The sequence below is a fragment of the Salmo trutta genome, unplaced genomic scaffold (genome assembly GCF_901001165.1).
Source record: "Salmo trutta unplaced genomic scaffold, fSalTru1.1, whole genome shotgun sequence".
Taxonomy (NCBI): Eukaryota; Metazoa; Chordata; class Actinopteri; order Salmoniformes; family Salmonidae; genus Salmo; species Salmo trutta.
In genome coordinates, this window is record NW_021822677.1 from 30,952 (window position 1) to 58,132 (window position 27,181).

Consider the following 27,181-nt stretch of genomic DNA (forward strand, 5'->3'; position numbering starts at 1 on the left):
GGAGGGACAAGATAACAGGCACCATACTGACTGGTCTGGAGGGACAAGATAACAGGGACCATACTGACTGGTCTGGAGGGACAAGATAACAGGCACCACACTGACTGGTCTGGAGGGACAAGATAACAGGCACCATACTGACTGGTCTGGAGTGACAAGATAACAGGCACCATACTGACTGGTCTGGAGGGACAAGATAACAGGCACCATACTGACTGGTCTGGAGGGACAAGATAACAGGCACCATACTGACTGGTCTGGAGGGACAAGATAACAGGGACCATACTGACTGGTCTGGAGGGACAAGATAACAGGCACCATACTGACTGGTCTGGAGGGACAAGATAACAGGCACCATACTGACTGGTCTGGAGGGACAAGATAACAGGGACAATACTGACTGGTCTGGTCTGGAGGGACAAGATAACAGGCACCATACTGACTGGTCTGGAGGGACAAGATAACAGGCACCATACTGACTGGTCTGGAGGGACAAGATAACAGGGACCATATCATACTCTAATGTCCCTCTGCTTTGACTATGACAATAGTAATGTCCCTCTGCTTTGACTATGACAATAGTAATTTCCCTCTGCTTTGACTATGACAATAGTTATCCTCTGCATTGACTATGACAATAGTAATTTCCCTCTGCTTTGACTATGACAATAGTAATTTCCCATCCGAGATCCTGAGTGACAGTTTTGCAGTTGAATTTTAATGTCACTATATATTGGGCTCCTGAGTGTCGCAGCGGTCTAGGGGCACTACAGTCCCTGGTTCGATTCCAGGCTGTATCACATCCAGCCGTGATTGGGAGTCCCATAGGGCGTGTCGTATGGGTTTGGCCGTGGTAGGCCGTCATTGTAAATAAGAATTTGTTCTTAACTGACTTGCCTAGTTAAATAAAGGTTAAACAAACAGGGACATGCTGCCATATGGGTCACCTTCTGGCTCTGCTTGTTGTGAGCTTGTTAGCTGCTCCCCCATTACACACTTCCTGTCAACTATCTCCACTTGTTCACTTCATACAATATAGCCCATTCGTGGCTAGCTATTGGCTTATGTGTTACCTTGTCTCATTCTTTATCCCTGGCATTGTCTTTAATGGATACATCCTCACCTGGAGAAGAGGGGACATGACTGTACTACTAATGCTAGGCTGTGTCCTAAATGGCTCCGGGGTCCCGGTCAAAAGTAGGCCTCTGTATAGGGGATAGAGTGCCATTTTGGAGGCAGTCCTGCTACAGCTGACTCTATCAGCTTCCTGTCTATCAGCTGACCTCCACCCTGCTACAGCTGACTCTATCAGCTTCCTGTCTATCAGCTGACCTCCACCCTGCTACAGCTGACTCTATCAGCTTCCTGTCTATCAGCTGACCCACCACCCTGCTACAGCTGACTCTATCAGCTTCCTGTCTACCAGCTGACCTCCACCCTGCTACAGCTGACTCTATCAGCTTCCTGTCTATCAGCTGACCTCCACCCTGCTACAGCTGACTCTTTCAGCTTCCTGTCTACAAGCTGACCTCCACCCTGTTACAGCTGACTGTATCAGCTTCCTGTCTATCAGCTGACAACCAGCCACCCTGCTACAGCTGACTCTATCAGCTTCCTGTCTATCAGCTGACCTCCACCCTGCTACAGCTGACTCTATCAGCTTCCTGTCTATCAGCTGACCCACCACCCTGCTACAGCTGACTCTATCAGCTTCCTGTCTATCAGCTGACCCACACCCTGCTACCGCTGACTCTATCAGCTTCCTGTCTATCAGCTGACCTCCACCCTGCTACAGCTGACTCTTTCAGCTTCCTGTCTACAAGCTGACCTCCACCCTGCTTCAGCTGACTCTATCAGCTTCCTGTCTACCAGCTGACAACCAGCCACCCTGCTACAGCTGACTCTATCAACTTCCTGTCTACCAGCTGACCTCCACCCTGCTACAGCTGACTCCATCAGCTTCCTGTCTATCAGCTGACAACCAGCCACCCTGCTCCAGCTGACTCTATCAGCTTCCTGCCTATCAGCTGACCACCACCCTGTAGATGTCAAAAAGTTTGGACACACCTACTCCTTCAAGAGTTTTTCTTTATTTTGTACAATTTTTTTCTACATTGTAGAATAATAATGAAGACATATTTTATATTTGAGATTCCTCAAAGTAGCCACACTTTGCCTTGATGACAGCTTTGCACACTCTTGGCATTCTCTCAACCAGCTTCATGAGGTAGTCACCTGGATTGGATTTCAATTAACAGGTGTGCTTTCTTTAAAGTTAATTTGTGGAATTTATTTCCTTCTTAATGCGTTTGAGCCAATCAGTTGATTTTTTACAAGGTGGGGGTGTTATACAGCATATATCCCTATTTGGTAAAATACCAAGTCCATATTATAGAAAGAACAACTCAAATAAGCAAAGAGAATCGACAGTCCATCATTACTTTAAGACATGAAGGTCAGTCAATCTGGAAAATGTCAAGAACTTTGAAAGTTTCTTCAAGTGCAGTCGCAAAAAGCATCAAGTGCTATGATTAAACTGTCTCTCATGAGGACCGCCACAGGAAAGGAAGACCCAGAGTTACCTCTGCTGCAGAGGATAAGTTCATTAGAGTTACCAGCCTCAGAAATTGCAGCCCAAGTAAATGCTTCAGAGTTCAAGTAACAGACACATCTCAACGTCAACTGTTCAGAGGAGACTGCGTGAATCAGGCCTTCGTGGTCGAATTACTTTTAAAGAAACCACTACTAAAGGACATCAATAAGAAGAAGAGACTTGATTGGGCCAAGAAACATGAGCAATGGACATTAGACCTTTGGAAATCTATCCTTTGGTCTGATGAGTCCAAATGTGAGATTTTTGGATCCAACCGTTGTGTCTTTGTGAGATGCAGAGTAGGTGAATGGATGTTCACCGCATGTGTGGTTCCCACTGTGAAGCATGGAGGAGGAGATAAGATGTTGTGGGGGTGCTTTGCTGGTGACACTCTCTGTGATTTATTTAGAATTCAAGGCACACTTAACCAGCATAGCTACCACAGCATTATACAGCGATACGCCATCCCATCTGATTTGCACTTAGTGAGACTATCATTTGCTTTTCAACAGGACAATGACCCAACACACCTCCAGGCTGTGTAAGGACTATTTGACTAAGAAGGAGAGTGATAGAGTGCTGCATCAGATGACCTGGCCTCCACAATCACCTGACCTCAACCTAATTGAGATGGTTTGGGATGAGTTGGACCGCAGAGTGAAGGAAAAGCAGCCAAGAAGTGCTCAGCATATGTGGGAACTCCTTCAAGACTGTTGGAAAAGCATTACAGGTGAATCTGGTTGAGAGAATGCCAAGAGTGTGCAAAGCTGTCATCAAGGCAAAGGGTGGCTACTTTGAAGAATCTCAAATATAAAATATATTTTCATTTGTTTAACATTTTTTTTGGTTACTACATGATTCCATATGTGTTATTTCATAGTATTGATGTCTTCACTATTATTCTACAATGTAGAAAATAGTACAAATAAAGAAAAACCCTTGAATGAGTAGGTGTACAAAAACTTTTGGCCGGTAGTGTATGTATATATTATTAGTATATTTATTTAATACAGTCTAGCTAAAAAAATAATTGATAATTGACAAATTATGATAATAATTTTGCCTCTCCCCATTTTTTATTTGTTCCATGGCTCAGACGGCCAAGTGCACACAAGGCTGTTTGGCACATCTCATTTGCAAAGATGAATAACTTTACAGATATTTCTGACTGATAAACAATGACATGCTGGTGGGTGGTAACATTAAAATAAAACCCAGCCTTGAAACCAAACGTAGGATGACAATAATTTGTATGTCATATCATAGGAAATGACACAGCATTCACATGGATTTGCACGGAATAGGCAGTTAGAATTTGTCACTGCAAGTCCATACATGTCACAAAAAAGATGACTTATTAACATAAATCGTGGTGCAACATCATGGGTAAGTTCTGGCCATTATCTTTCTGCTCATAAAAAGTGGATTTCTACTGATGTGGGCATTTAAGGATTAGCTCACGAAAGCTTGAACATTGTAGATGTTGTCTCCAACAGCATTTGTGCCCCTCCTGACCTCCTGAAGGTCTGAAAATAAAGAAAAACCTTTGAATGAGTAAGTGTTCTAAAACGTTAACAGAGTAGCCCGCCTTACCGCCCTTAGGACTAAACCAAGTCGTATAAAAACAGGGGAGGATTTCACTTTACCAGGTAACTAAATTACACACAATTAATACACGACATGAATAACCAACACTCAGGTACTGTGAGTATATCCAACATTATCAAACTGCAATAACTATGCAAAACCCTTTAGTTTCCTTAACTAACACCAAAACAATTCAAATATTCCTGTGTACATTGACGTTTTACACAGAACTTGACGAAGTCATGTTCCCTATAATCACTGCATCTAACTGCCGGCCGTCTGGCTAATATGCACAGTGGAGGTGAACCAGGAAGTGTATGTGTTTGTTTATGCAAATACTTTGGCTGTAAACTTCCACAAAAGAATAAATGTGTCTGTGGGATTCTGTAACTGTGGTTAATCAATAGCTTGAGTAGGAGGTAAGAATGTTGACAAACTATAACTAACAAAGCTAGCATGGTTCATGGAAAATCTAGCAACGTTAACACAAGCAAACAGCATGGAGCACGTTAACCCAGGAGATGGAGAGAGGAATGGAGCTGGATAACCCAGGAGATGGAGAGAGGGATGGAGCTGGATAACCCAGGAGATGGAGAGAGGGATGGAGCTGGTTAACCCAGGAGATGGTGAGAGGAATGGAGCTGGTTAACCCAGGAGATGGAGAGAGAGATGGAGTTGGTTAACCCAGGAGATTGAGAGAGGGATGGAGCTGGTTAACCCAGGAGATGGAGAGAGGAATGGAGCTGGTTAACCCAGGAGATAGAGAGAGGGATGGAGTTGGTTAACCCAGGAGATGGAGAGAGGGATGGAGCTGGTTAACCCAGGAGATGGAGAGAAGGATGGAGCTGGTTAACCCAGGAGATAGAGAGAGGAATGGAGCTGGTTAACCCAGGAGATGGTGAGAGGAATGGAGCTGGATAACCCAGGAGATGGAGAGAGGAATGGAGCTGGATAACCCAGGAGATGGAGAGAGGAATGGAGCTGGTTAACCCAGGAGATGGAGAGAGGAATGGAGCACGTTAACCCAGGAGATGGAAAGAGGAATGGAGTTGGTTAACCCAGGAGATGGAGAGAGGGATGGAGCTGGTTAACCCAGGAGATGGAGAGAGAGATGGAGCTGGTTAACCCAGGAGATGGAGAGAGGAATGGAGCACGTTAACCCAGGAGATGGAGAGAGGGATGGAGCTGGTTAACCCAGGAGATGGTGAGAGGAATGGAGCTGGTTAACCCAGGAGATGGAGAGAGAGATGGAGATGGAGTTGGTTAACCCAGGAGATTGAGAGAGGGATGGAGCTGGTTAACCCAGGAGATGGAGAGAGGAATGGAGCTGGTTAACCCAGGAGATAGAGAGAGGGATGGAGTTGGTTAACCCAGGAGATGGAGAGAGGGATGGAGCTGGTTAACCCAGGAGATGGAGAGAAGGATGGAGCTGGTTAACCCAGGAGATAGAGAGAGGAATGGAGCTGGTTAACCCAGGAGATGGTGAGAGGAATGGAGCTGGATAACCCAGGAGATGGAGAGAGGAATGGAGCTGGTTAACCCAGGAGATGGAGAGAGGAATGGAGTTGGTTAACCCAGGAGATGGAGAGAGGGATGGAGCTGGTTAACCCAGGAGATGGAGAGAGGAATGGAGCTGGTTAACCCAGGAGATAGAGAGAGGGATGGAGTTGGTTAACCCAGGAGATGGAGAGAGGGATGGAGCTGGTTAACTCAGGAGATGGAGAGAAGGATGGAGCTGGTTAACCCAGGAGATAGAGAGAGGGATGGAGTTGGTTAACCCAGGATATGGAGAGAGGGATGGAGCTGGTTAACCCAGGAGATGGAGAGAGGAATGGAGCTGGTTAACCCAGGAGATGGAGAGAGGAATGGAGCTGGTTAACCCAGGAGATGGAGAGAGGAATGGAGCTGGTTAACCCAGGAGATGGAGAGAGGAATGGAGCTGGTTAACCCAGGAGTTGGATAGAGAGGAATGGAGCTGGTTAACCCAGGAGATGGAGAGAGGAATGGAGCTGGTTAACCCAGGAGATAGAGAGAGGGATGGAGTTGGTTAACCCAGGAGATGGAGAGAGGAATGGAGTTGGTTAACCCAGGAGATGGAGAGAGGAATGGAGCTGGTTAACCCAGGAGATGGAGAGAGGAATGGAGCTGGTTAACCCAGGAGAAAGAGAGAGTGATGAAGCTGGTTAACCCAGGAGATGGAGAGAGGAATGGAGCTGGTTAACCCAGGAGATAGAGAGAGGGATGGAGTTGGTTAACCCAGGAGTTGGATAGAGAGGAACAGGGGTGGAAATCCCGGGGGGGACGGGGGGGACACGACCCCCCCATCCTGGGAAAAATATGATTTGTCCCCCCCAATATATCACTGAAACATAACTATGTAATTTAAATAATATTAATAATACGCAATGAAAGCAATTGTGCTGATTATAGACACTTAATAGCGCATTTTTAAGTTTCAAAAGATTGCAACCCCCCCACCCTTTGCCTCACAATGGTTTGATCCACTGCCAGTTCGTTAGTTGGCAAGGTAACAGAGGGGTCGTGTCTACTGTCTGAAAAGCACTCAATGAACGTAACTGACGTGAGGTTAATCCAGTCAATCACGCACAAACACTAGCTGAATATGCAGAGCTAGCACGCAAATATTAACTATTAAGCAAGCTAGTACATATTCCATTTATGTGGCCTCGTCAAAGATGGAATCTTTGCTATCGTCAATTTATTCCAAGATCAGCATGCTGATGATGTAAATTAGTGCTTCAAAGTCCCTGTGATAAGGTTAGCGATAAACTGAAGTCCAAACTGAACAGAACTGCACTCTCTTCTACCATTGTCTTAAATATATTTAATGGTCTCGGTACAAAAGCTAAATTGTTGCAAGGGAACTTTTATTTATTTATTTTATTTCACCTTTATTTAACCCGGGTAGCAAAGATTATAGCAAACACCACTGAAACGGAATTGGTGCTCGCTAGCTTTGCAAATTCAGCTATTGTTGGAAGCCAGCCAATATGAAACAAACTATTAAAATTACAAAAGGTTGCAGCATATGTTGTGTAAATGGTGAACTCATACAGCTGTCAACTCTTGTCATTTTAATCCGTTTCACATTTGCTAGCTACCTTTTAGATCGAAGCCCAAATAGAATGATAAAAGATAGTAGCCAGCCAGCCAGGTAGAAAAATGGCAGAAAAATAAAAGACGGACATCAGAGTATTTTTCAGTACACCAAAACGCAAAGTAAGAACCCTAGTAGCCTAATATCTCAAAGACTAGTTGATAAAATGTTCATAAGAAAGAAATGAAATTCTAATGGAAATGTTTCACAATGATGTCATTAGGCAGAGCAGGCAACAGATGGCACACAGACAGCAGAGTTGGGGACAGATATGCAGGGACAGACTGGCAGAAACAGGGAGTCTCAGGTAAGTTTGTTGAGTCTTTGTTTGGCAACATTATGAAAGGTTCTCAATTTTTTTTACTTGTAAAATAGGAACATAATTGGAAAATGCCATGGATACCCCCACTCTCAACTTAAACTGGTGACTGAACTAAGATTTGTTAAAGGCAATGGTATTGCTGTTGTGATTAGTTGTGTAGTTTTGGGTACCGGTAGTTAGGAGTACGGCAAACACCTTATTTCTTTGGTTCCTCAATATACATTTACCATATTACAATGTAGGCTATGTGTTACAGCACTACTTTTGGTGTCCCCTTCAGGAATTGCTCTTGAGAAAATTTCATGTAATTGTCCCCTCCAAAGTTGATATCAGATTTTCGCCCCTGGAGAGGAAATACAGTAAATCACCATCCTTGTCTTTATACCTGTTCAGACAACTCCCTCCAGGGGGCAGTAAATCACCATCCTTGTCTTTATACCTGTTCAAACAACACCCTCAGGGGGCAGTAAATCACCATCCTTGTCTTTATACCTGTTCAGACAACACCCTCCAGGGGGCAGTAAATCACCATCCTTGTCTTTATACCTGTTCAGACAACACCCTCCAGGTAGCAGTAAATCACCACCCTTGTCTTTATACCTGTTCAGACAACACCCTCCAGGGGGCAGTAAATCACCATCCTTGTCTTTATACCTGTTCAGACAACACCCTCCAGGGGGCAGTAAAACACCATCCTTGTCTTTATACCTGTTCAAACAACACCCTCAGGGGGCAATGTGCACCTTTTCAGTTTGTTTACCATCTCATAGAAGTAAAAGAAGAACAAAATGGAGACGTCCTCAATGGCGCTGCCATTGAGACACCATAATGGGGCCAGTAAAATGATGCAATGTCTTTCTAAGTCTCTGTTTCAAACATACAATAGAATGCAGGCAGTAGGAAATGCTGTGGGATCAGATTGGAAATCACAGTTGAAGTTGGCAAGCCAACGTGGTTTGTAGAGCTTGTGATAAGGATGTTTATTGGTCAATAACCTCAAAGACTGGGCCACACATTTAAAAAATGGAGCAAATTACATCACATCCCATGACATTTAGGGGTGGCAGGTAGCCTAGTGGTTAGAGCGTTGGACTAGTAACCGAAAGGTTGCTAGATTGAATCCCCGAGCTGACAAGGTAAAAATCTGTCGTTCTGCCCCTGAACAAGGCAGTTAACCCACTGTTCCTAGGCCGTCATTGTAAATAAGAATTTGTTCTTAACTGACTTTCCTAGCTAAATAAATGACACATGCATATAGCACTTAATTTACCTACTGCATCTGTAGTACTGAACTCAGGAGCAAAATGAGAGTTCATCAGTGTAGCCAGCTCACTCTGTATCACTCTGACTGGTGTGTGCACCATTAAATTATTATTATTACTGCTGTTGAACAAATGTCCAAATGGTTTTGTCTTTGAGAAGTTAGGAGGGATGTGATGTTCATGTTAAATGGGTGTCTGTCCCTTTAAGAGCCCCTGAGACTGGGTTAAGGGAGAGATCACCAGATAGAGAAACCTGTATTTGCAAACAAAGGACAGAATGTACATTTGATATCTGACTTTTTAACTTACAACAAATAACTTTTACTAGGTCCTAAGTTCTCGCCAAGGATTTACTTACTGTTGAAAGAGTTATTTAATATTACACTTGTGACCAATTAATGGGAGCGTCTGCTAAATGACTACATTGTACTGTAATTGTTGTTCTATGTATATTATGTAGGTTATGTATTTGTTGTGTTGTTTCCTGTTTGGTCCCCAAGAAGAGTAGCTAATTAGGAATGCTAATTAATGCTAAATATGAGGCCTTATTTGACCTTATTTGGTCATATTTGACTCTACTTTCTTATCTGGATGGACACTACATGTACAACTGGTTAGGGTTGGTTGGTAAAGAACTGTCTTTTCAGGTTATTTCTGGTTTGGGTGTGGGTTACCGTGGTGATGTGTGTGTATATGTCCATGGAGGTACAGTTCAAAAGGCTGAGGCTTCTCCTCATTTGACTAGGCGTGCTGATTAGATCCACTTGTTTCACTGGAGAGATCTTCATTTGATTGGATGTTGCTTCTAGTGTAGGATAAACTAAATATTTGCTGACACTATTGGAAGAACAATGCATTTCAGTTCAAATGTAAAGCAGTTTGTTCTCCTTCTCATTGTTGGAATCTTCTTGCTTCTGGGGTATGTGTTTTTCTATATTTTATGTAATTACTATGCATGTACTATGTGTGTATGTAAATGGTGTTATTTTGGAACAGCTAAATCTGTACTAAATAAATTGAAGTTGAATTAAAGTGATGTTATAGTACAATTTCATGTCAACTAAGTGTACTGAGTAAAGTATACTGACCCACCTGAAAGTGTTTGTAATACCCACCTTATCTACCCACCTTAAACTGTACTTGAAAGATTTTATTTGAGTGTTCTCTATATACATTCGGTGAATTTGTAGTGGCACTGAAAGATAATTGCAAATAGTAATGTCGCTAGCATATCCCATGTACACTAAAGGTGCACTTTATCTAGCTTTGGTGTACTATGTCAGTATACTTTTCATGATTGTATTTTTATATACTATGCATGTATTTAATGTTACTTAAATGGTGTTACTTTGGGACACCTACATTTAAAGTAGAATTCAAGTAGTGTTTTTGTACTATTTCATGTTTTTTATTTATTTATTTATTTCACCTTTATTTAACCAGGTAGGCAAGTTGAGAACAAGTTCTCATTTACAATTGCGACCTGGCCAAGATAAAGCAAAGCAGTTCGACAACATACAAAAACACAGAGTTACACATGGAGTAAAACAACATACAATCAATGATGCAGTAGAAAAAAATAAGACTATATACAATGTGAGCAAATGATGTGAGATAAGGGAGGTAAAGGTAAAAAATGCCATGGTGGCAAAGTAAATAAAGTATGGCAAGAAAAACACTGGAATGGTAGATTTGTAGTTTGAAGAAAGTTAAAAGTTAAAATATAAATAATATGGTGCAAAGGAGCAAAATAAATAAAATAAATAAATACAGTAGGGGAAAAGGTAGTAGTTTGGGCTCAATTAAAGATGGGCTATGTACAGGTGCAGAGATCTGTGAGCTGCTCTGACAGCTGGTGCTTAAAGCTAGTGAGGGAGATAAGTGTTTCCAGTTTTAGAGATTTAAATGTCAACTAAGTGTACTTTGCGTGCTAATTTGTCCCACCTTAAAGTATACTTGCAATACCCACCTTATAGAGGATCTGAACCAGAAAAACAACTTCACTGGTTGAAATCATCCTGTGGCATCAATATTAGTCAAACATTGATTCAAGGGCCAAAGTTGACTACAAAGTGTAAATAGCATAATTCTGGTCTTAATAAAGATAGTATCTTCCAAAGATTTGCAATATTTAGGGAAAACTATGATGTTCCTAAATCCTTGCATAATGTCAGTCTCTGTAATAGCGTGTGGTTTCATAGCGTAGTGGGCTGAAATGTTTCCATGACAGACTTGAACTGATTCTCTCCTCTCTCCCCAAAGGTATGTGGTCTTCAACCACTTCAATGAAAGGCAAAACATGTAAGCTTAAGTTTCTGTTAATTTATTACACCCTAATGATGCTATAATGTGATATGGATTTTCTGATTGATTCTTATTCACAGGGTTTGGTTTGACACTTCCAAAATACATATCCCAGTTGATGAGGACCAGAGGAACACCAGGTTAGTTGATATAAACTGAGAAATTCTCGCAACAAGTCATGATACTTGGTACTTTTAATAAACACTCCTTTCTATTTCCTTAATGTTACCCGTTAGATCATTTTCAGAGATGACATCACTTCTATGGGCTAGGTGGGACGGTAGCGTCCCTCCTGCGGGACACAGCCAGTGAAATATCAGGGCGGCAAATTGAAAAAAACACAAAATGTCATAATTCAGCTTTCTCAAACATACGACTATTTTAAACCATTTTAAAGATAGACGTCTCCTTGATGTAACCACATTGTCCGATTTCAAAAAGGCTTTACAGCGAAAGAAAAACATTAGATTATGTTAGGAGAGTACATAGACAAAAATAATCACAGCCATTTTCCAAGCAAGGACATGTGTCAATAAAACCCAAAACACAGTGAAATGAAGCACTAACCTTTGACGATCTTCATCAGATGACACTCCTAGGACATTATGTTACACAATACATGTATGTTTTGTTCCATAAAGTTCATATTTATGTCCAAAAACAGCATTTTACATTGGCGCGTGACGTTCAGAAAATATTTTGCCTCCAATTCTGCCGGTGAATCAGCACAGCAATTTACAAAAATTCTCATCATAAACGTTGATAAAATATTAAACTGTTATTCAAAGAATTATAGATGAACATCTCCTTTATGCAACCGCTGTGACAGATTTCAAAAAAGCTTCATGGGGAAAGCACACTTTGCAATAATCTGAGTACGGCGCTCAGAAAAATACACCAGGCTATACAGATACCCGCCATTTTGGAGTCATTTAAAATCATAAATAGCATTAGAAATATTCACTTACCTTTGATGATCTTCATCAGAAGGCACTTCCAGCAATCCCAGGTCCACAATAAATGTTGTTTTGTTCGATAAAGTCCATAATTTATGTCCAAATAACTCCTTGTTGTTTGTGCGTTCAGTAAGCTACTCCAAATGTAGGAAGCGCACCGAAAATTTCACGACAAAAAGTTATATTTACGTTCGTTGAAACATGTCAAATGTTGTAAGACATCAATCTTTAGGGCCTTTTTAACTTAGAACTTCAATAATATTCCAACCGGACGATTCCAGTGTCTTGAGAAACGTTTTGGAACACAGCTACCTCCTCACGTGAATGCGCGTAATTGTGGCCTGTCATTCTCTCGGTCATCAGACTCCAGGAGGTCTTGATCGCTCTCTGTTGACTGCAAAAGCCTGAAACACGTTCTAAAGACTGTTGACATATAGTGGAAGCCTTAGTAAGTGCAAATTGAACCCTAAGTCACTGTATACTGAATAGGCCCAGTCTTGAAAAACTACAATCCACTTCCTGGTTGGATTTTTTCTCAAGTTTTTGCCTGCCATATGAGTTCTGTTATACTCACAGACACCATTCAAACAGTTTTAGAAACTTCAGAGTGTTTTCTATCCAAATCCACTAATAATATGCATATTCTAGTCTCTGAGCCAGAGTAGTGACCTGTTTAAAATGGGTACGTTTTTCATCCGGCCGTGAAAATACTGCCCCCTAGCCCACACAGGATAACAGAGATGTACTGTACACAGTTACTAATGGTGAGCACCAATAAGGATGTGAACAAGACACATTGTGATATTGGTTCATTGTTGCTGTTACCCTACACCAGTCCTTCTCAAATAGTGGGGCGCGCCCCCCTGGGGGGGCTCGGAGCGATGCCAGGGGGGGCGCGTGGCCCCGGGGAACACGCTTTTTCTTGCAGCGGGGAGTAGTTTTTTTTTTTTTACCGAACAAGAGCACACAGCACAGAGCAGGAGATATGAAGTGCAGATAACAAACCCTTAAGAGACACCATGGAAACATATTTAACAGGGATGAAAAGAAAGGCGGAGAGAGACGGCGATAATGAGACAAACGTAAGTCTCCCGAAAGCTAAGACGAGGAAATATGACGAAGCGTATGTAGCGCTTGGCTTCACTGTGACTACGGTGGGAGACGAGGAAAGACCGGTATGTTTACTGTGTCTAAAAATGTTGGCAGCGGACAGCATGAAGACAAATAAATTAAGGCGTCACTTAAAGACATTACACCCCAATCACGCTGATAAGCCGCTTGAGTTTTTTCAGCGAAAACGTGCCGAATATTGTCAACAATGGTCCCGCTTTGTGAATGCTACTTCAGTAAACCAGCGAGCACTGTTAGCATCATATAAGGTGGCGAACCAAACTGCTCAGTGCAAAAACCCCCACTGCATAGCAGAGGAGCTGATACTGCCTGCAGCATTAGACATGGTCTCTGTCATGCTGGACGACGCAAGTGCTGCAAAAATAAAAACTGAGGACCAGTTTATTGATATGACGTCTGACTCCACATTGAGACTGAGGTTCACATCACAGCGACTGGGTGAATTCTGTCTGAGTGTAGAGAGGCAGTATCCACTCTTAGGGCAGAGGACCATTCTTCTTCCTTTTGCAACATCTTATCTTTGTGAGACTGGCTTCTCTGCTGTTGCTGCACTGAAGACCAAGTACAGGTCCCAGCTAAACATTGAGCAGGAGCTGAGAGTTGCAGTATCATGTATCATAATTCAAACCCGCTTCGAAAAGCTGTGCTCTGCAAAACCTGCTCATTGTAGCCATTAATCCTGACTTCCTCATTTTGATAAAAAAAAAATCAGCACAAATTGTTTTATTCATTTTTGTTTTATAGGTCAAAATGTTTCATATATTGTGCTCCTGAGTTAATGTTGCTGATCAATTTGAATTTATTATTATTTATTGATATTTTATTTTTCAGTATCAAATGGTCAAAAAATGTTTACAGGGTAAATAAGGGTTGAATTTTTTTTTACATTTCAGGCAAATTGATGCACTTGAAGTCTTTTCTGTTACAAACTAAAAAAACAATGTTAATAAAGTTATTCTTTGTTGTAAGTTGATCTATATTTTTTTCTTTTTTCTTTTTCTTTAATGTTAATAAGCATACAATGTTATGCAGAGGTGTACTTATAACAATTTTATAGACAAATTATACTATTTACAGTCGCGGCGGAGAGTTGGGGGGCGCGAAATGTTTACTTCTTCCTAGGGGGGCGTAACAGAAAATAATTGAGAAGCACTGCCCTACACTATTATGAAAGAGAGCATACATGACTGTTCCTGGAGGAACAAAACCATCTCATAGTCCTTCAACGTAGCATACTTAACGGCCTGCTGATGGGCCATCAACAAGCTTCCCATTGCTTTCAAACTGGTTCGGAGGTTCAACTGGATAAAACCAACAGATTATAGTCCCACTAAGAGCAAACCAACAACCATTAGCTTTGGTTCCAACAAACCCAGACCCATCGGTAAATCCCAACCCCATGACCCAACTAGCAATTTGGATCAGTCTGTTGTTATCACAATGGCATGCATAAAAAAGGGGCATTTTCTTACAGTTTGTTTGCTATAGTGAAATCAAGGTTTGATTATTTGTTCCATAGTATTTTTTCCATTTGGTTTGGTTGTTTTCACATTGTGAAAAAATGGTTTAACAAACTACAATACTTAATCAAAACCATATGTGTGTATCGGACATCACACTACTTGCTTAGTGAGTACCAGTTCTTCCTGACTTGGCTCACACTTGGAGCCTGTTGGACGTACTACCAAATTCTTTAAAACAACGTTGGAGGCGGCTTATAGTAGAGAAATGAACATTCAATTCTCTGGCAGTAGCTCTGGTGGACAGTCAGCATGCCAATTGCACACTCCCTCAAAACATGAGACATCTGTAGCATTGTGTTGTGTGACAAAACTACACATTTTAGAGTGGCCTTTTATTGTCCCCAGCAGAAGGTGCACCTGTGTAATGATCTTTAATCAGCTTCTTGATATGACAAACCTGTCAGGTGGATGGATATCTTGGCAAATGAGAAATGCTCACCAACAGGGATGTAAACACATTTGTGCACAACATTTGAGAGAAATAACATTTCGGAGATTTTTTATTTCAGCTCATGAAACATGGGACCGACACTTCACATGTTGCGTTTACACACTGAGTGTACAAAACATTAAGGACACCGTGTCTTTCCATGACATAAACTGACAGGTGAATCCAGATGAAAGCTATGATCCCTTACTGATGTCACTTACTAAATCCACTTCAATCAGTGTAGATGAAAGGTAGGAGACAGGCTAAAGAAGGATTTATAAAACTCGAGAGAATTGAGACATGGATTGCACATGTTTGCCATTCAAAGGGTGAATGGAAAAAACAAAAGATTTAAGTGTCTTTGAACGGGGTTTGGTAGTAGGTGAGAGGCTCACCGGTTTGTGTCAAGAATTGCAACGTTGCTGGGTTTTTCATGCTCAACAGTTTCCAATGTGTATTAAGGTTAAAGCATCATGTATTGGTTGTCTCATTGTGTCTGTGAGAAGGCTATCCATGAACTATCCATTAACAACTATGTTTGTTGAAATAAAGTTATGCCGACAGAAGATTCCCAGTTGTCCTAATGGGAAATCAGCATGCAGTTGTCTGGACTTCACAAAGCCATGGAAGTGAACAGACAATGAAACATTAACAAAGTTGCAATGTTACTCCCAATGGATTGGCTGAGTTGCCGAAAACATCGGACTCTTCTTCCTGGTGGCAAAACAAATTAGCCTTCTGCACGTGTGTGGGATTGTCTAGTTTATAATATTTTTCTCCCTCTGCTGCCGCTTCCCCCTCCTGTGTGTGTGTGTGTGTGTGTGTGTGTGTGTGTGTGTGTGTGTATGTGTGTGTGTGTGAAGTTGGGAGAGTTAGTTAAGTGTTCAGGATGGATTTTGTTTTTTAATCATCTTTAGATACAATGTTATAACTATTATAATTCTCATAAAGGCTGCTATTCTATTTGGAATTTAAATAAAAAAACATAGAGGAAATTGTTTGTCCAGAACACAACAGTCTTTGATCCGTTCTCAGCTTGCATGTCTCACAGCATCTGTAACATCAATGGTTTTTAGCTCTATGGAAGAGGCATCCGATTCGCTAGCACACTCTCAGGTTATTCATAAAAACCAATATGATGTATAAATTAGTTATTCATAAAACCAATATGATGTATACATTGGTTATTCATAAAACCAATATGATGTATACATTGGTTATTCATAAAACCAATATGATGTATAAATTGGTTATTCATAAAACCAATATGATGTATAAATTGGTTATTCATAAAATCGATATGACATTAATATCAGTTTGAAAAAAATGCAACTGACATCGATATAGAGTTTCCATATCGGTGCCCATCACTAAGAGCTACACAGATACAGTATGTGTATTATGTATACTGTACAGCCATAGCTGTCATTAATCATTGTACTATGTCTTTCTATTCATACAGGCTGAGTAAGCCCATATTGAGGAGCAGAGTACAGAACATCGTCTCTCCAGAAAGGTGCGTATCAGTATTTTACTGTACCATCCATTAACCATTTGGCTGGCTACCCAAACTCCATGCTCCTGGCCAAACTCTACGCCACGCCCATGGGCGTTAGTTTCTTCAACGCAATGAATCTGGCTCTGAGTACATCAACAACAATTTCTAGAACAAAACAATTAGTGGAATTTAAATGTCGTTTTTTTATCCACATGGATGAAAATCTCTTGCGCATTTAACTGCCAACCCAGACCCAACCCCTTCCCCTCCCCGAACACAAGGACACAGACAAACAGTTAAATATTCCACCAGACCAGCCATCAAACCGCAGACTCCAATCTCAAGCAGACAAAATCCATTTATCAACAGACAACATGCAAAAAAATCCTCTAGATCACCGCTATTCTACACACAGAGACACATACAAAGCTCTTCCTCACCTTGCATTTGGCAAATCTGGCCATAACACCATCCTCTTAATTTCTGTTTACAAGCAAAAACTCAAATAGGATGTACCAGCGATACGGAAGTTGTCCATAGCTGACAGTAAGTTTCAGGACTGTTTTGCACCAATTGGATTATGCATCGACAACGTCGTCCCCACAGTGACCGTACGTACATATCCTAAACAACAGTCATGGATTAAAGGCAACATCTGCACTAAGCTAAAGGCTAGAGCTACCGCTTTCAAAGAGTGGGACACTAATCCGGAAATCTCACAAAGTCCTCAGACGAACCATCAAACAGGCAAAGCATCAATACAGGATTACGATTGAATCCTACTACACCGGCTCTGTTGCTCGTCAGATGTGGCAGGGCTTGGAAACTATTACGGATTACAAAGGGAAACCCAGACGCAAGCTGCATCAGTGACGCGAGCCTAACAACCAAGCTAAATGCCTTCTATGCTCACTTCGAGGCAAGCAACACTGAACCATGAATGAGAGCACCAGCTGTTATGGACAACTGTGTGATTACACTCTCCGTTGCCAATGTGAGTAAGACCTTTAAACAGGTTAACATTCACAAGGCTGCAGGACCGGGATGGATTACCACGACGTGTACTCAGAGCATGCGCTGACCAGCTGGCAAGTATCTTCACTGACATTTTCAACCTCTCCATGGCCCAGTCTGTAATGTCCAGAAGTTTCAAGCAGACCACCATAATCCCTGTACTCAAGAACGCCAAGTTAAGCCGTCTGTCGTTCTGCCCCTGAGCAAGGCAGTTAACTCACTGTTCCCCGGGTGCCGATGATGTGGATGTTGAGTAAGGCAGCCCCCGCACCTCTTGGATTCAGAGGGATTGGGTTACATGCGGAAGACACATTTCAGTTGAATGCATTCAGTTGTACAACCGACTAAGAATCCCCATTTCCTTCTAACTGACTATTGCACCGTAGCACTCACATTTGTGTCCATGAAATCGTTTGAAAGGCTGATCATGGCTCATATCAAAACCATCATCCCAGACACGCTGGACCCACTGAAATTCGCATACTGCCCCAACAGATCCATATATGATGCAATCTCTATTGCACACCACACAGCCCTTTCCCACCTGGACAAAAGGAACACCTATGTGAGAATGCTGTTCAATGACTACAGCTCAGTGTTTAACACCATAGTGCCCTCCAAGCTCCTCACTAATCTAAGGACCCTGGGAATAAACACCTCCCTCTGCAATCGAACACTGGACTTCCTGAAGGGCCGTACCCAGGTTGTGAGGTTTGGCAAAAACAAATCCGCCATGCTGAGCCTCAACACGGGGGCCCCTCAGGGGTGTGTGCTTAGCCTTCTCCTGTTCTCCCTGTTCACCCAGGACTGCGTGGCCGCACATGACTCCAACACCATCATTAAGTTTGCCAATGACACGGCGGTGATCACTGACGACGACGAGACAGCTTAGAGAAACCTGGCAGTTTGGTGCCAGGACAAAAACCTCTCCCTCAACATCAGCAAGACAAAGGAGCTGATCGTGGATTACAGGAAACTGAGGGTCAAGATGAACTGGTTGAGAGGGGAGTGGTGCCAGTGCCCGCGGTGGGGGTAGTGGAAGAGGAGTGGGGCCTTTGTGGAGTGATGGAGGTTGAACATTCAGTAGAGGCAGCATTAGAGACAGCAGTGGGGGGGAATCCTCATCTTCTCTGTGGGGAATAACATAAATGAATATAAAGGGATAAATATTGCTGTAAGATCATTACATTTTACAAATCTACATTACTGTAATGCAAAATAAATACACCAAAAAATAACACTTTGTTACAAATTCCCTGCTGGTGACATTAAGCACATCATCTCACAGCCCTCTCTCAGAGACAAACTCTGTAAATGTCGTAACTCCTTCAGTGAGCTCCCTTCCCATACTGGACGTAGCAGGTCAAGGGCATTGTAAACTGGCCCTTCACAACTGGCCAGGTGGGAGAGAGCAGCAGCAAGATCAACTCTGTCCACAAAGCATCTCAGATTAGGAGATAGGAGCAGTTTTCCACCATAATGAATACAATTATTTGGACAATGTCTGGACAATGTCTGGACACACACACACACACACACACACACACACACACACACACACACACACACACACACACACACACACACACACACACACACACACACACACACACACACACACACACACACACAATGCAAACAATTGGGCACAGAGACAAAGGAGTCACAAGAGGAATGGCTTCCCAGTTGAAAACTAATTTAAAATATTGCACCAACAGGACACAGTTACATAGGCCTATACTAGTATGTAAACTATACATACAGTCCAAAATACAAAAAAGCAGACCACAACTATAACAAAATGACATTACTGTCCAAAAGAGTAAAGGCAGATTTGGTGGCACGCTGCTGAGATTCTTTATTCTCTTATCTTCGAAGTTCAGTCCAATCCTCTCTCTCCTCCCTCTGGAAGCATGCAGTGGGACTGTCAGGAGGGATGGGATGACAACGGGCCAAAAGACTAAAGACATACTGGGAAGAAATGTACGAGTTAAATTAATTAACTTGTCAAATTAAAAGATTTTAATGTAGCTTTAACACATGAATACATACAGCTATCTGAAATGAATGATAATGTCATGAAAATGTAAAAAAACACAAAATAAATGTAATATTATCAAAAGAATGAATCTATACATCAGAAATCAATGTGAGAATCTTAACATTTACATTTGCCTGGCCACAGCTTCTTCTGCAACGCGGTAACTAGACTGTTTCACATAGTACTTTGTCAGCTTTAAAGTTTGCTGTTCACCAGTTTACCAGTTCTACCAGTTGAGCTTGATTCTGCAGATATTTCCCGTCTGTAAATGTCCTCACTGTCAATCAGCTTTACTCCAGAGTTTTATGTGTTGACTTTTTGTCTGTATTCTGTTTGTACATTGTCTATTGCTGGCAGCAGCTATTCATTAAGTTACATTACAGGTAGGCCTATGTGCAAATGTACTTGTCAAACAAAGTGATTCTGATACCAGTATTTGTGTTTCCTGATGTGGAAGAGCCTGAGGGTCACTGTTATTAAGATCCTCTTTTTCCACAATGATTCTTAGATTTGACTTTGGTTGCCATTTACTTCAAATTCCTTTTTCATGTTACACTTCGTCAATCTTGGAAAGATACGTACATTTCGTGGCGGCAGGTAGCCTAGTGGTTAGAGCGTTGGGCCAGTAACCGAAAACTTTGCTAGATCTAATCCCTGAGCTGACAATGTAAAGTTTAGTCATTCTGCCCCTGAACAAGGCAGTTCCTAGGCTGTTCCTAGGCTGTTATTGTAAATAAGAATTTGTTCTTAACTGACTTGCCCAGTTAAATAAAGGTTAAATAAAAAATATTAAAAAATTGTCTTACGTGACATTAGATAGTGTGACAGCCATTTGCTATGATCTGTCTATTCTGTCGAGATACATAATAAAAATGTTGAGTTACATAGAGTACCAGTTTGGGCACACCTACTCATTCCAGGATTTCATGGAATAGAAAACACCGTAATATTAATCAAATGAATTACTAGTCAAAAGTTACCAACCCCAAATCAGTCCTCCACAAACGTTTCATCGTTTAATCGTCAAATGATTATAAATGACATGGCACACGCCGTAGTGCAGACTTTTGGTCTTTCACCAAAACCAATACCAAACCAATCAGGTGGTTGTTTTCGAAGCTTTGGACGTCATTGAACACATGTTTACGATAAAGCGATACAAGCATCGGCACACTGCTTCAAAATAAACTGCTTAGCGATTTCGATGCAGGTTTAACGGTCGTCGTATGAAAGGGACCAAGGTGCAGCGGGTTGAGTGCTCATGTTATCTTTTAATATAGAACACTGAAAACCAGCCCCACGCACCAGACTGGAGACGTCGGACACGTCGGACACGTCGGACACTCTGGACAGGGCACTGTCGTCGGAAGCTCTGGACGGGGTACTGTCGTCGGACACTCTGGACGGGGCACTGTCGTCGGAAGCTCTGGATGGGGTACTGTCGTTGGAAGCTCTGGATGGGGTACTGTCGTCGGACACTCTGGACGGGGCACTGTCGTCGGAAGCTCTGGATGGGGTACTGTCGTTGGAAGCTCTGGACGGGGTACTGTCGTCGGAAGCTCTGGACGGGGTACTGTCTTTGGACACTCTGGACGGGGCACTGTCGTCGGAAGCTCTGGACGGGGTACTGTCGTCGGAAGCTCTGGACGGGGTACTGTCGTCGGACACTCTGGACGGGGCACTGTCGTCGGAAGCTCTGGACGGGGTACTGTCGTTGGAAGCTCTGGACGGGGTACTGTCGTCGGAAGCTCTGGACGGGGTACTGTCGTCGGAAGCTCTGGACAGGGTACTGTCGTCGGAAGCTCTGGACGGGGTACTGTCGTCGGAAGCTCTGGACGGGGTACTGTCGTCGGAAGCTCTGGACGGGGTATTGTCGTTGGAAGCTCTGGACGGGGCACTGTCGTCGGACACTCTGGACGGGGTACTGTCGTCGGAAGCTCTGGACGGGGACTGCGCACTGAAAGCCTGATGCGTGGGGCTGGTAGTGGAGGTACCAGACTGGAGACACGCACCCCAAGGCTAGTGCGGGGAGCAGGAACAGGACGAGTTGGACTGGGCTGACGCACTGGAGGCCTGGTGCATGGGGCTGGTACTGGAGATGCCAGACTGGATACACGCACCCCAAGGCTAGTGCAGGGAGCAGGAACAGGACGAATTGGACTGGGCTGATGCACTGGAGGCCTGGTGCGTGGTGCTGGCTTTGGATGTGCCAGACTGGATACACGCACCAAAATGATTGGGGCTGCCTCTCATGCATCCTCCGTTGGGCCCGCTCTTCGCTCCACTTTCGCCGTTCCTCCCTCGCTGTTTCCACCTGTTTTCATGGCAGGGTCTTGTCCCCTGCCATTACCTCCTCCCATGTCCAAAATGTCCTCCACTCCCTTCTCTCCCTGGCCCAGGATCCTTCCTCTTCCTGGGCCCCGCTGCTTGGTCCGCTGGTGGTGGGAAGTTCTGTAACAGTCGTCGTATGAAAGGGACCAAGGTGCAGCGGGTTGAGTGCTCATGTTAACTTTTAATATAGAACACTGAAAACACAAAACAATATACAAACCTTCAATCACTCTAACTTAAAGAGTCTTAACGTAACTAAATCTCACAGCCTCTGGAGAACACACCACTACCTAATTACCCACCCCCCAAATCAGTTCTCCACAAACTTCATGTTTACATCCAAGGGTGAAACCACGTGGATTAAAAAACTACATGGAAATTACACAAATGTTATTATCGCAACCACCCTTATACATTGTTTTTTAAAAGCAACCTAGATTAGACTGGGTTGCCTGGAACGAACTACAAAAATCTCTGAAACTGGAAACACTTATCTCCCTCACTGGATTTAAGCACCAGCTGTCAGAGCAGCTCACAGATCACTGAACCTGTACATAGCCCATCTATAATTTAGCCCAAACAACTACCTCTTCCCCTACTGTATTTATTTATTTTATTTTGCTCCTTTGCACACCATTATTTCTATTTCTACTTTCTTCTACTACAAATCTACCAATCCAGTGTTTTACTTGCTATATTGTATTTACTTTGCCACCATGGTCTTTTTTTGCCTTTACCTCCCTTATCTCACCTCATTTGCTCACATTGTACATAGACTTATTTTTCTACTGTATTATTGACTGTATATTTGTTTTACTCCATGTGCAACTCTGTGTTGTTGTATGTTGTCGAACTGCTTTGCTTTATCTTGGCCAGGTCGCAATTGTAAATGAGAACTTGTTCTCAACTTGCCTACCTGGTTAAATAAAGGTGAAACAAAATAAAATAAAAAAATTAACTACTATCCTATTATTACATTTTTTTATGAATTATTATCCAAAAGAACAGATATCAAAAGGTTCTCCACAGCCCAAAAAAGGTTTCCCTTACAGTGAAGTTAAAACTCCTTTTTGGTATTAGCACCTTTTTTTGAGAGAGCAATAACATCAGCCCATATCTTCATTAACTAATGAATTACGTTTTGTTCTCCCAGGCTATTGTACAAGCAGCCCAGTGTCTTGGTGGGGTGAGTAGTGTTGTTATCTTATGTTAGTTACTTATCACTGTTATCTTCCACATCAGCGTGTAGCCTGGTATACCACACATATATACACCTTTTCATGGGCCTTTAATTGCAAAAATATTGAGATCATAATCAGTACAACACATTCCAGCTTGATCTGTATATCTGTAAACATTGAGATCATAATCAGTACCACACAGTCAGGCTTGATCTGTATATCTGTAAACATTGAGATCATAATCAGTACAATACAGTCAGGCTTGATCTGTATATCTGTAAACATTGAGATCATAATCAGTACAATACAGTCAGGCTTGATCTGTATATCTGTAAACATTGAGATCATAATCAGTACAATACAGTCAGGCTTGATCTGTATATCTGTAAACATTGAGATCATAATCAGTACCACACAGTCAGGCTTGATCTGTATATCTGTAAACATTGAGATCATAATCAGTACAACACAGCCAGGCTTGATCTGTATATCTGTAAACATTGAGATCATAATCAGTACAACACAGTCAGGTTTGATCTGTATATCTGTAAACATTGAGATCATAATCAGTACAACACAGTCAGGTTTGATCTGTATATCTGTAAACATTGAGATCATAATCAGTACAACACAGTCAGGCTTGATCTGTATATCTGTAAATATTGAGATCATAATCAGTACAACACATTCCAGCTTGATCTGTATATCTGTAAACATTGAGATAATAATCAGTACAACACAGTCAGGCTTGATCTGTATATCTGTAAACATTGAGATCATAATCAGTACAACACATTCCAGCTTGATCTGTATATCTGTAAACATTGAGATCATAATCAGTACAACACAGTCAGGCTTGATCTGTATATCTGTAAACATTGAGATCATAATCAGTACAATACAGTCAGGCTTGATCTGTATATCTGTAAACATTGAGATCATAATCAGTACCACACAGTCAGGCTTGATCTGTATATCTGTAAACATTGAGATCATAATCAGTACAACACAGCCAGGCTTGATCTGTATATCTGTAAACATTGAGATCATAATCAGTACAACACAGTCAGGTTTGATCTGTATATGTGTAAACATTGAGATCATAATCAGTACAACACAGTCAGGTTTGATCTGTATATCTGTAAACATTGAGATCATAATCAGTACAACACAGTCAGGCTTGATCTGTATATCTGTAAATATTGAGATCATAATCAGTACAACACAGTCAGGCTTGATCTGTATATCTGTAAACATTGAGATCATAATCAGTACAACACAGTCAGGCTTGATCTTGTTCTGTTTCTTTAGTCGTACTGATGTGGTGGCAGTCACCCCATGGTTGGCACCCATCGTCTGGGAAGGAACCTTTGACCCTGACCTCGTCGACATAATCTACAAGTCCATGAACCTCACCATAGCAACCACAGTGTTTGCCGTTGGAAAGTGAGTAGCCTACAACTTTTCCCAAATATTCAAAAGGGAAGTTAAACTATCATTATTTTTACAAAATTGAAACTACACTGAGTGTACAAACATTATGAACACGTGCTTTCTCCATAACAGACTGACCAGGTGAATCCAGGTGAAAGCTATGATCCCTTATTGATGTCACTTGTTAAATCCACTTCAATCAGTGTAGATGAAGGGGAGGAGACAGGTTAAATAAGGATTGTTAAGCCTCGACACATTTAAGACATGGATTGTGTATGTGTGCCATTCCGATGGTGAATGGGCAAGACAACAAAAAACCACTCAGTGTATGAGGACCTAACCAGCTAATGTCACATGGCAGGTAATACAATATCATGATGTCATGATTCATGGCTTGGCTAAGATTTGAATAACTGTACTACTTTGTTTATTTCCTGGTAGACTGTAATTTCTGTTCAGAAACGGTTGAGTATGTCCTATACAGTCCTATGAGAATGACCATACAGTTACAGAGGGTTTCTGGCATCAGAATGTACAGGTAACTGACAAAATAGTGGAAAACTAGTAAATGAGGGATACAAAGTATATTGAATGTAGGTGCTTCCACACAGGTGTGGTTTCTGAGTTAATTAAGCAATGAACATCCCATTATGCTAACGGTCATGTATAAAAAGGCTGGGCTGACCATTATTTCAGTCATTCTTTTTGCTACCATGGCTATGCCCCCAGATCAACAATGCCCCCATTTACAGGGCACAAGTGGTCACCTAATGGTTTGATGAGCATGAAAACGATGTAAACCATATGCCAGTCACCAGATCTCAATCTAAATGAGCCTGAGATAGTGTTTCCACCACCATCAACAAAACACCAAATTATCCCTCCGATAGAGTTTCAGACACTTGTAGAATCTTTGCCAAGGTGCATTAGAGCTGTTCTGGTGGCTGGTGGTGGACCAAGGTGGCTGGTGGTGGCCCAATGTGGCTGGTGGTGGCCCAAGGTGGCTGGTGGTGGCCCAAGGTGGCTGGTGGTGGCGGCCCAAGGTGGCTGGTGGTGGCGGCCCAAGGTGGCTGGTAGTGGCCCAAGGTGGCTGGTGGTGGCGGCCCAAGGTGGCTGGTGGTGGAGGCCCAAGGTGGCTGGTGGTGGCGGCCCAAGGTGGCTGGTGGTGGTGGCCCAAGGTGGCTGGTAGTGGCCCAACTCTCTATTAAGTACCCTTTATGTTGATGTTTCCTATATTTTGTCAGTTACCTGTGTGTCTTTAAATTCTGACAGATACGTACGCTTTCTCCAAGATTTCCTGGAAACAGCAGAGAAGCACTTCATGGTCGACTTCAACGTGCGCTACTACGTTTTCACTGATCGTCCCGACGATGTTCCATCAGTGAACCTGTCCCAGGGGAGACATTTGAGTGTGATCCAGGTCCCAGGTTCAAACCGCTGGCAGGAGATATCAGCCCGGAGGATGGAGATCATTCAGACAGCCATCGAACGTCAGATCAGCAGGGAGGCTGACTACATCTTCTGTCTGGACGTGGACAGCAAGTTCCATGCTCGCTGGGGGGCCGAGTCTCTGGGCAGGCTGGTTGCTGTGATTCACCCATGGTTTTACCAGCAGACCCGTGACCACTTCACATACGAACGGCGCCCAGCCTCGACAGCCTACATCCCCATGGATGAGGGAGACTACTACTACGCCGGGGCTGTGTTCGGAGGGTCCGTGGAGGATGTGTATACACTAACAAAGGTATGTCGGAACCAGCTTGAAGAGGACGCGAGGAATTCCATCGAGGCTGCCTGGCAGGAGGAGAGTCACCTCAACAGGTACCTGCTTTACAACAAGCCCAGCAAGCTGTTGTCTCCAGAGTACCAGTGGGATGACAAGAAGACCAAAACCAAAGAGGTCAAAGTCATTCGCTTCTCTTCTGTCATTAAAAACTATGCTGAAATTCGTCCCAATGTATAGGACTAGGAATTGGATATTCAACCGGCCGAAAAAAAACTTTATTGATTATGGTTAACGTTAGGTTAATTTCAGGTATTGCTTCACTGAGGTTTGGGTTAAGGTTAGGGAAAGGCATAAAATGTCACATTGGGTATACAGATGTCTGGTGCCATTCATTTTCTCTTGGTGAAATACATACACTTTACTTTATACCCTGAGGAAGACAGCTTGGCTGTGTATTTTTCTTGAAATAAATATTTAACCGCTTTCAGAATGTTTGTGTTATTTCACTACTTGTTATATTTTCTATAGCCTAACTAAAAACAACATCTCCCCTGTTACAACGATATGCGGTGTATGAGTAACAAACCAGTGGTTTAGTGGAGAAATAGGGAATGTTGCAAGGATTCCATCTATGGATTTGTACATCAGACAAGACACAGTGGTGGACTGAATTTCCATTTAGAAAAACGTCAGCATAATGTCAAAGTGGACCTGGCATTCCAGTCCAGAA

At 42.5% G+C, this 27,181-nt stretch overlaps 1 protein-coding gene and 1 long non-coding RNA gene across 3 annotated transcripts; one reads left to right on the forward strand and one right to left on the reverse strand.

Annotated features, from left to right (window-relative positions):
- Positions 1-9,617: 9,617 nt before the first annotated feature.
- LOC115183188 (globoside alpha-1,3-N-acetylgalactosaminyltransferase 1) lies at positions 9,618-26,941 on the forward strand. Of its 2 annotated transcripts, XM_029744529.1 has the most exons (7): positions 9,619-9,801; positions 11,145-11,183; positions 11,267-11,326; positions 16,689-16,742; positions 23,264-23,296; positions 24,603-24,737; positions 25,998-26,941. In XM_029744529.1, exons 1-7 carry the CDS (start codon positions 9,734-9,736, stop codon positions 26,686-26,688), a joined length of 1,080 nt encoding a protein of 359 aa, XP_029600389.1. In that variant the 5' UTR covers positions 9,619-9,733; the 3' UTR covers positions 26,689-26,941. The 2 variants fall into 2 exon arrangements, with proteins under 2 accessions (XP_029600390.1, XP_029600389.1); XM_029744530.1 differs by lacking the exon at positions 11,267-11,326 and having other exon boundaries at positions 9,618-9,801.
- LOC115183189 (uncharacterized) lies at positions 19,414-20,048 on the reverse strand. The gene is made up of 2 exons (XR_003873994.1): positions 19,908-20,048; positions 19,414-19,709 (listed from the first exon to the last, which is right to left on the reverse strand). It is a non-coding gene; the product is annotated as an uncharacterized LOC115183189 (long non-coding RNA).
- Positions 26,942-27,181: the final 240 nt, after the last annotated feature.

What these genes read in the sequence shown, in the direction of transcription:
- LOC115183188 (XM_029744529.1), top strand. Translation starts at nt 9,734, where the DNA reads ATGCATTTCAGTTCAAATGTAAAGCAGTTTGTTCTCCTTCTCATTGTT. An exon ending in TTCAATGAAAGGCAAAACAT is followed by an intron (nt 11,184 to 11,266) that starts GTAAGCTTAAGT and finishes TCTTATTCACAG; the next exon opens with GGTTTGGTTTGACACTTCCA. An exon ending in ACAGTGTTTGCCGTTGGAAA is followed by an intron (nt 24,738 to 25,997) that starts GTGAGTAGCCTA and finishes AAATTCTGACAG; the next exon opens with ATACGTACGCTTTCTCCAAG.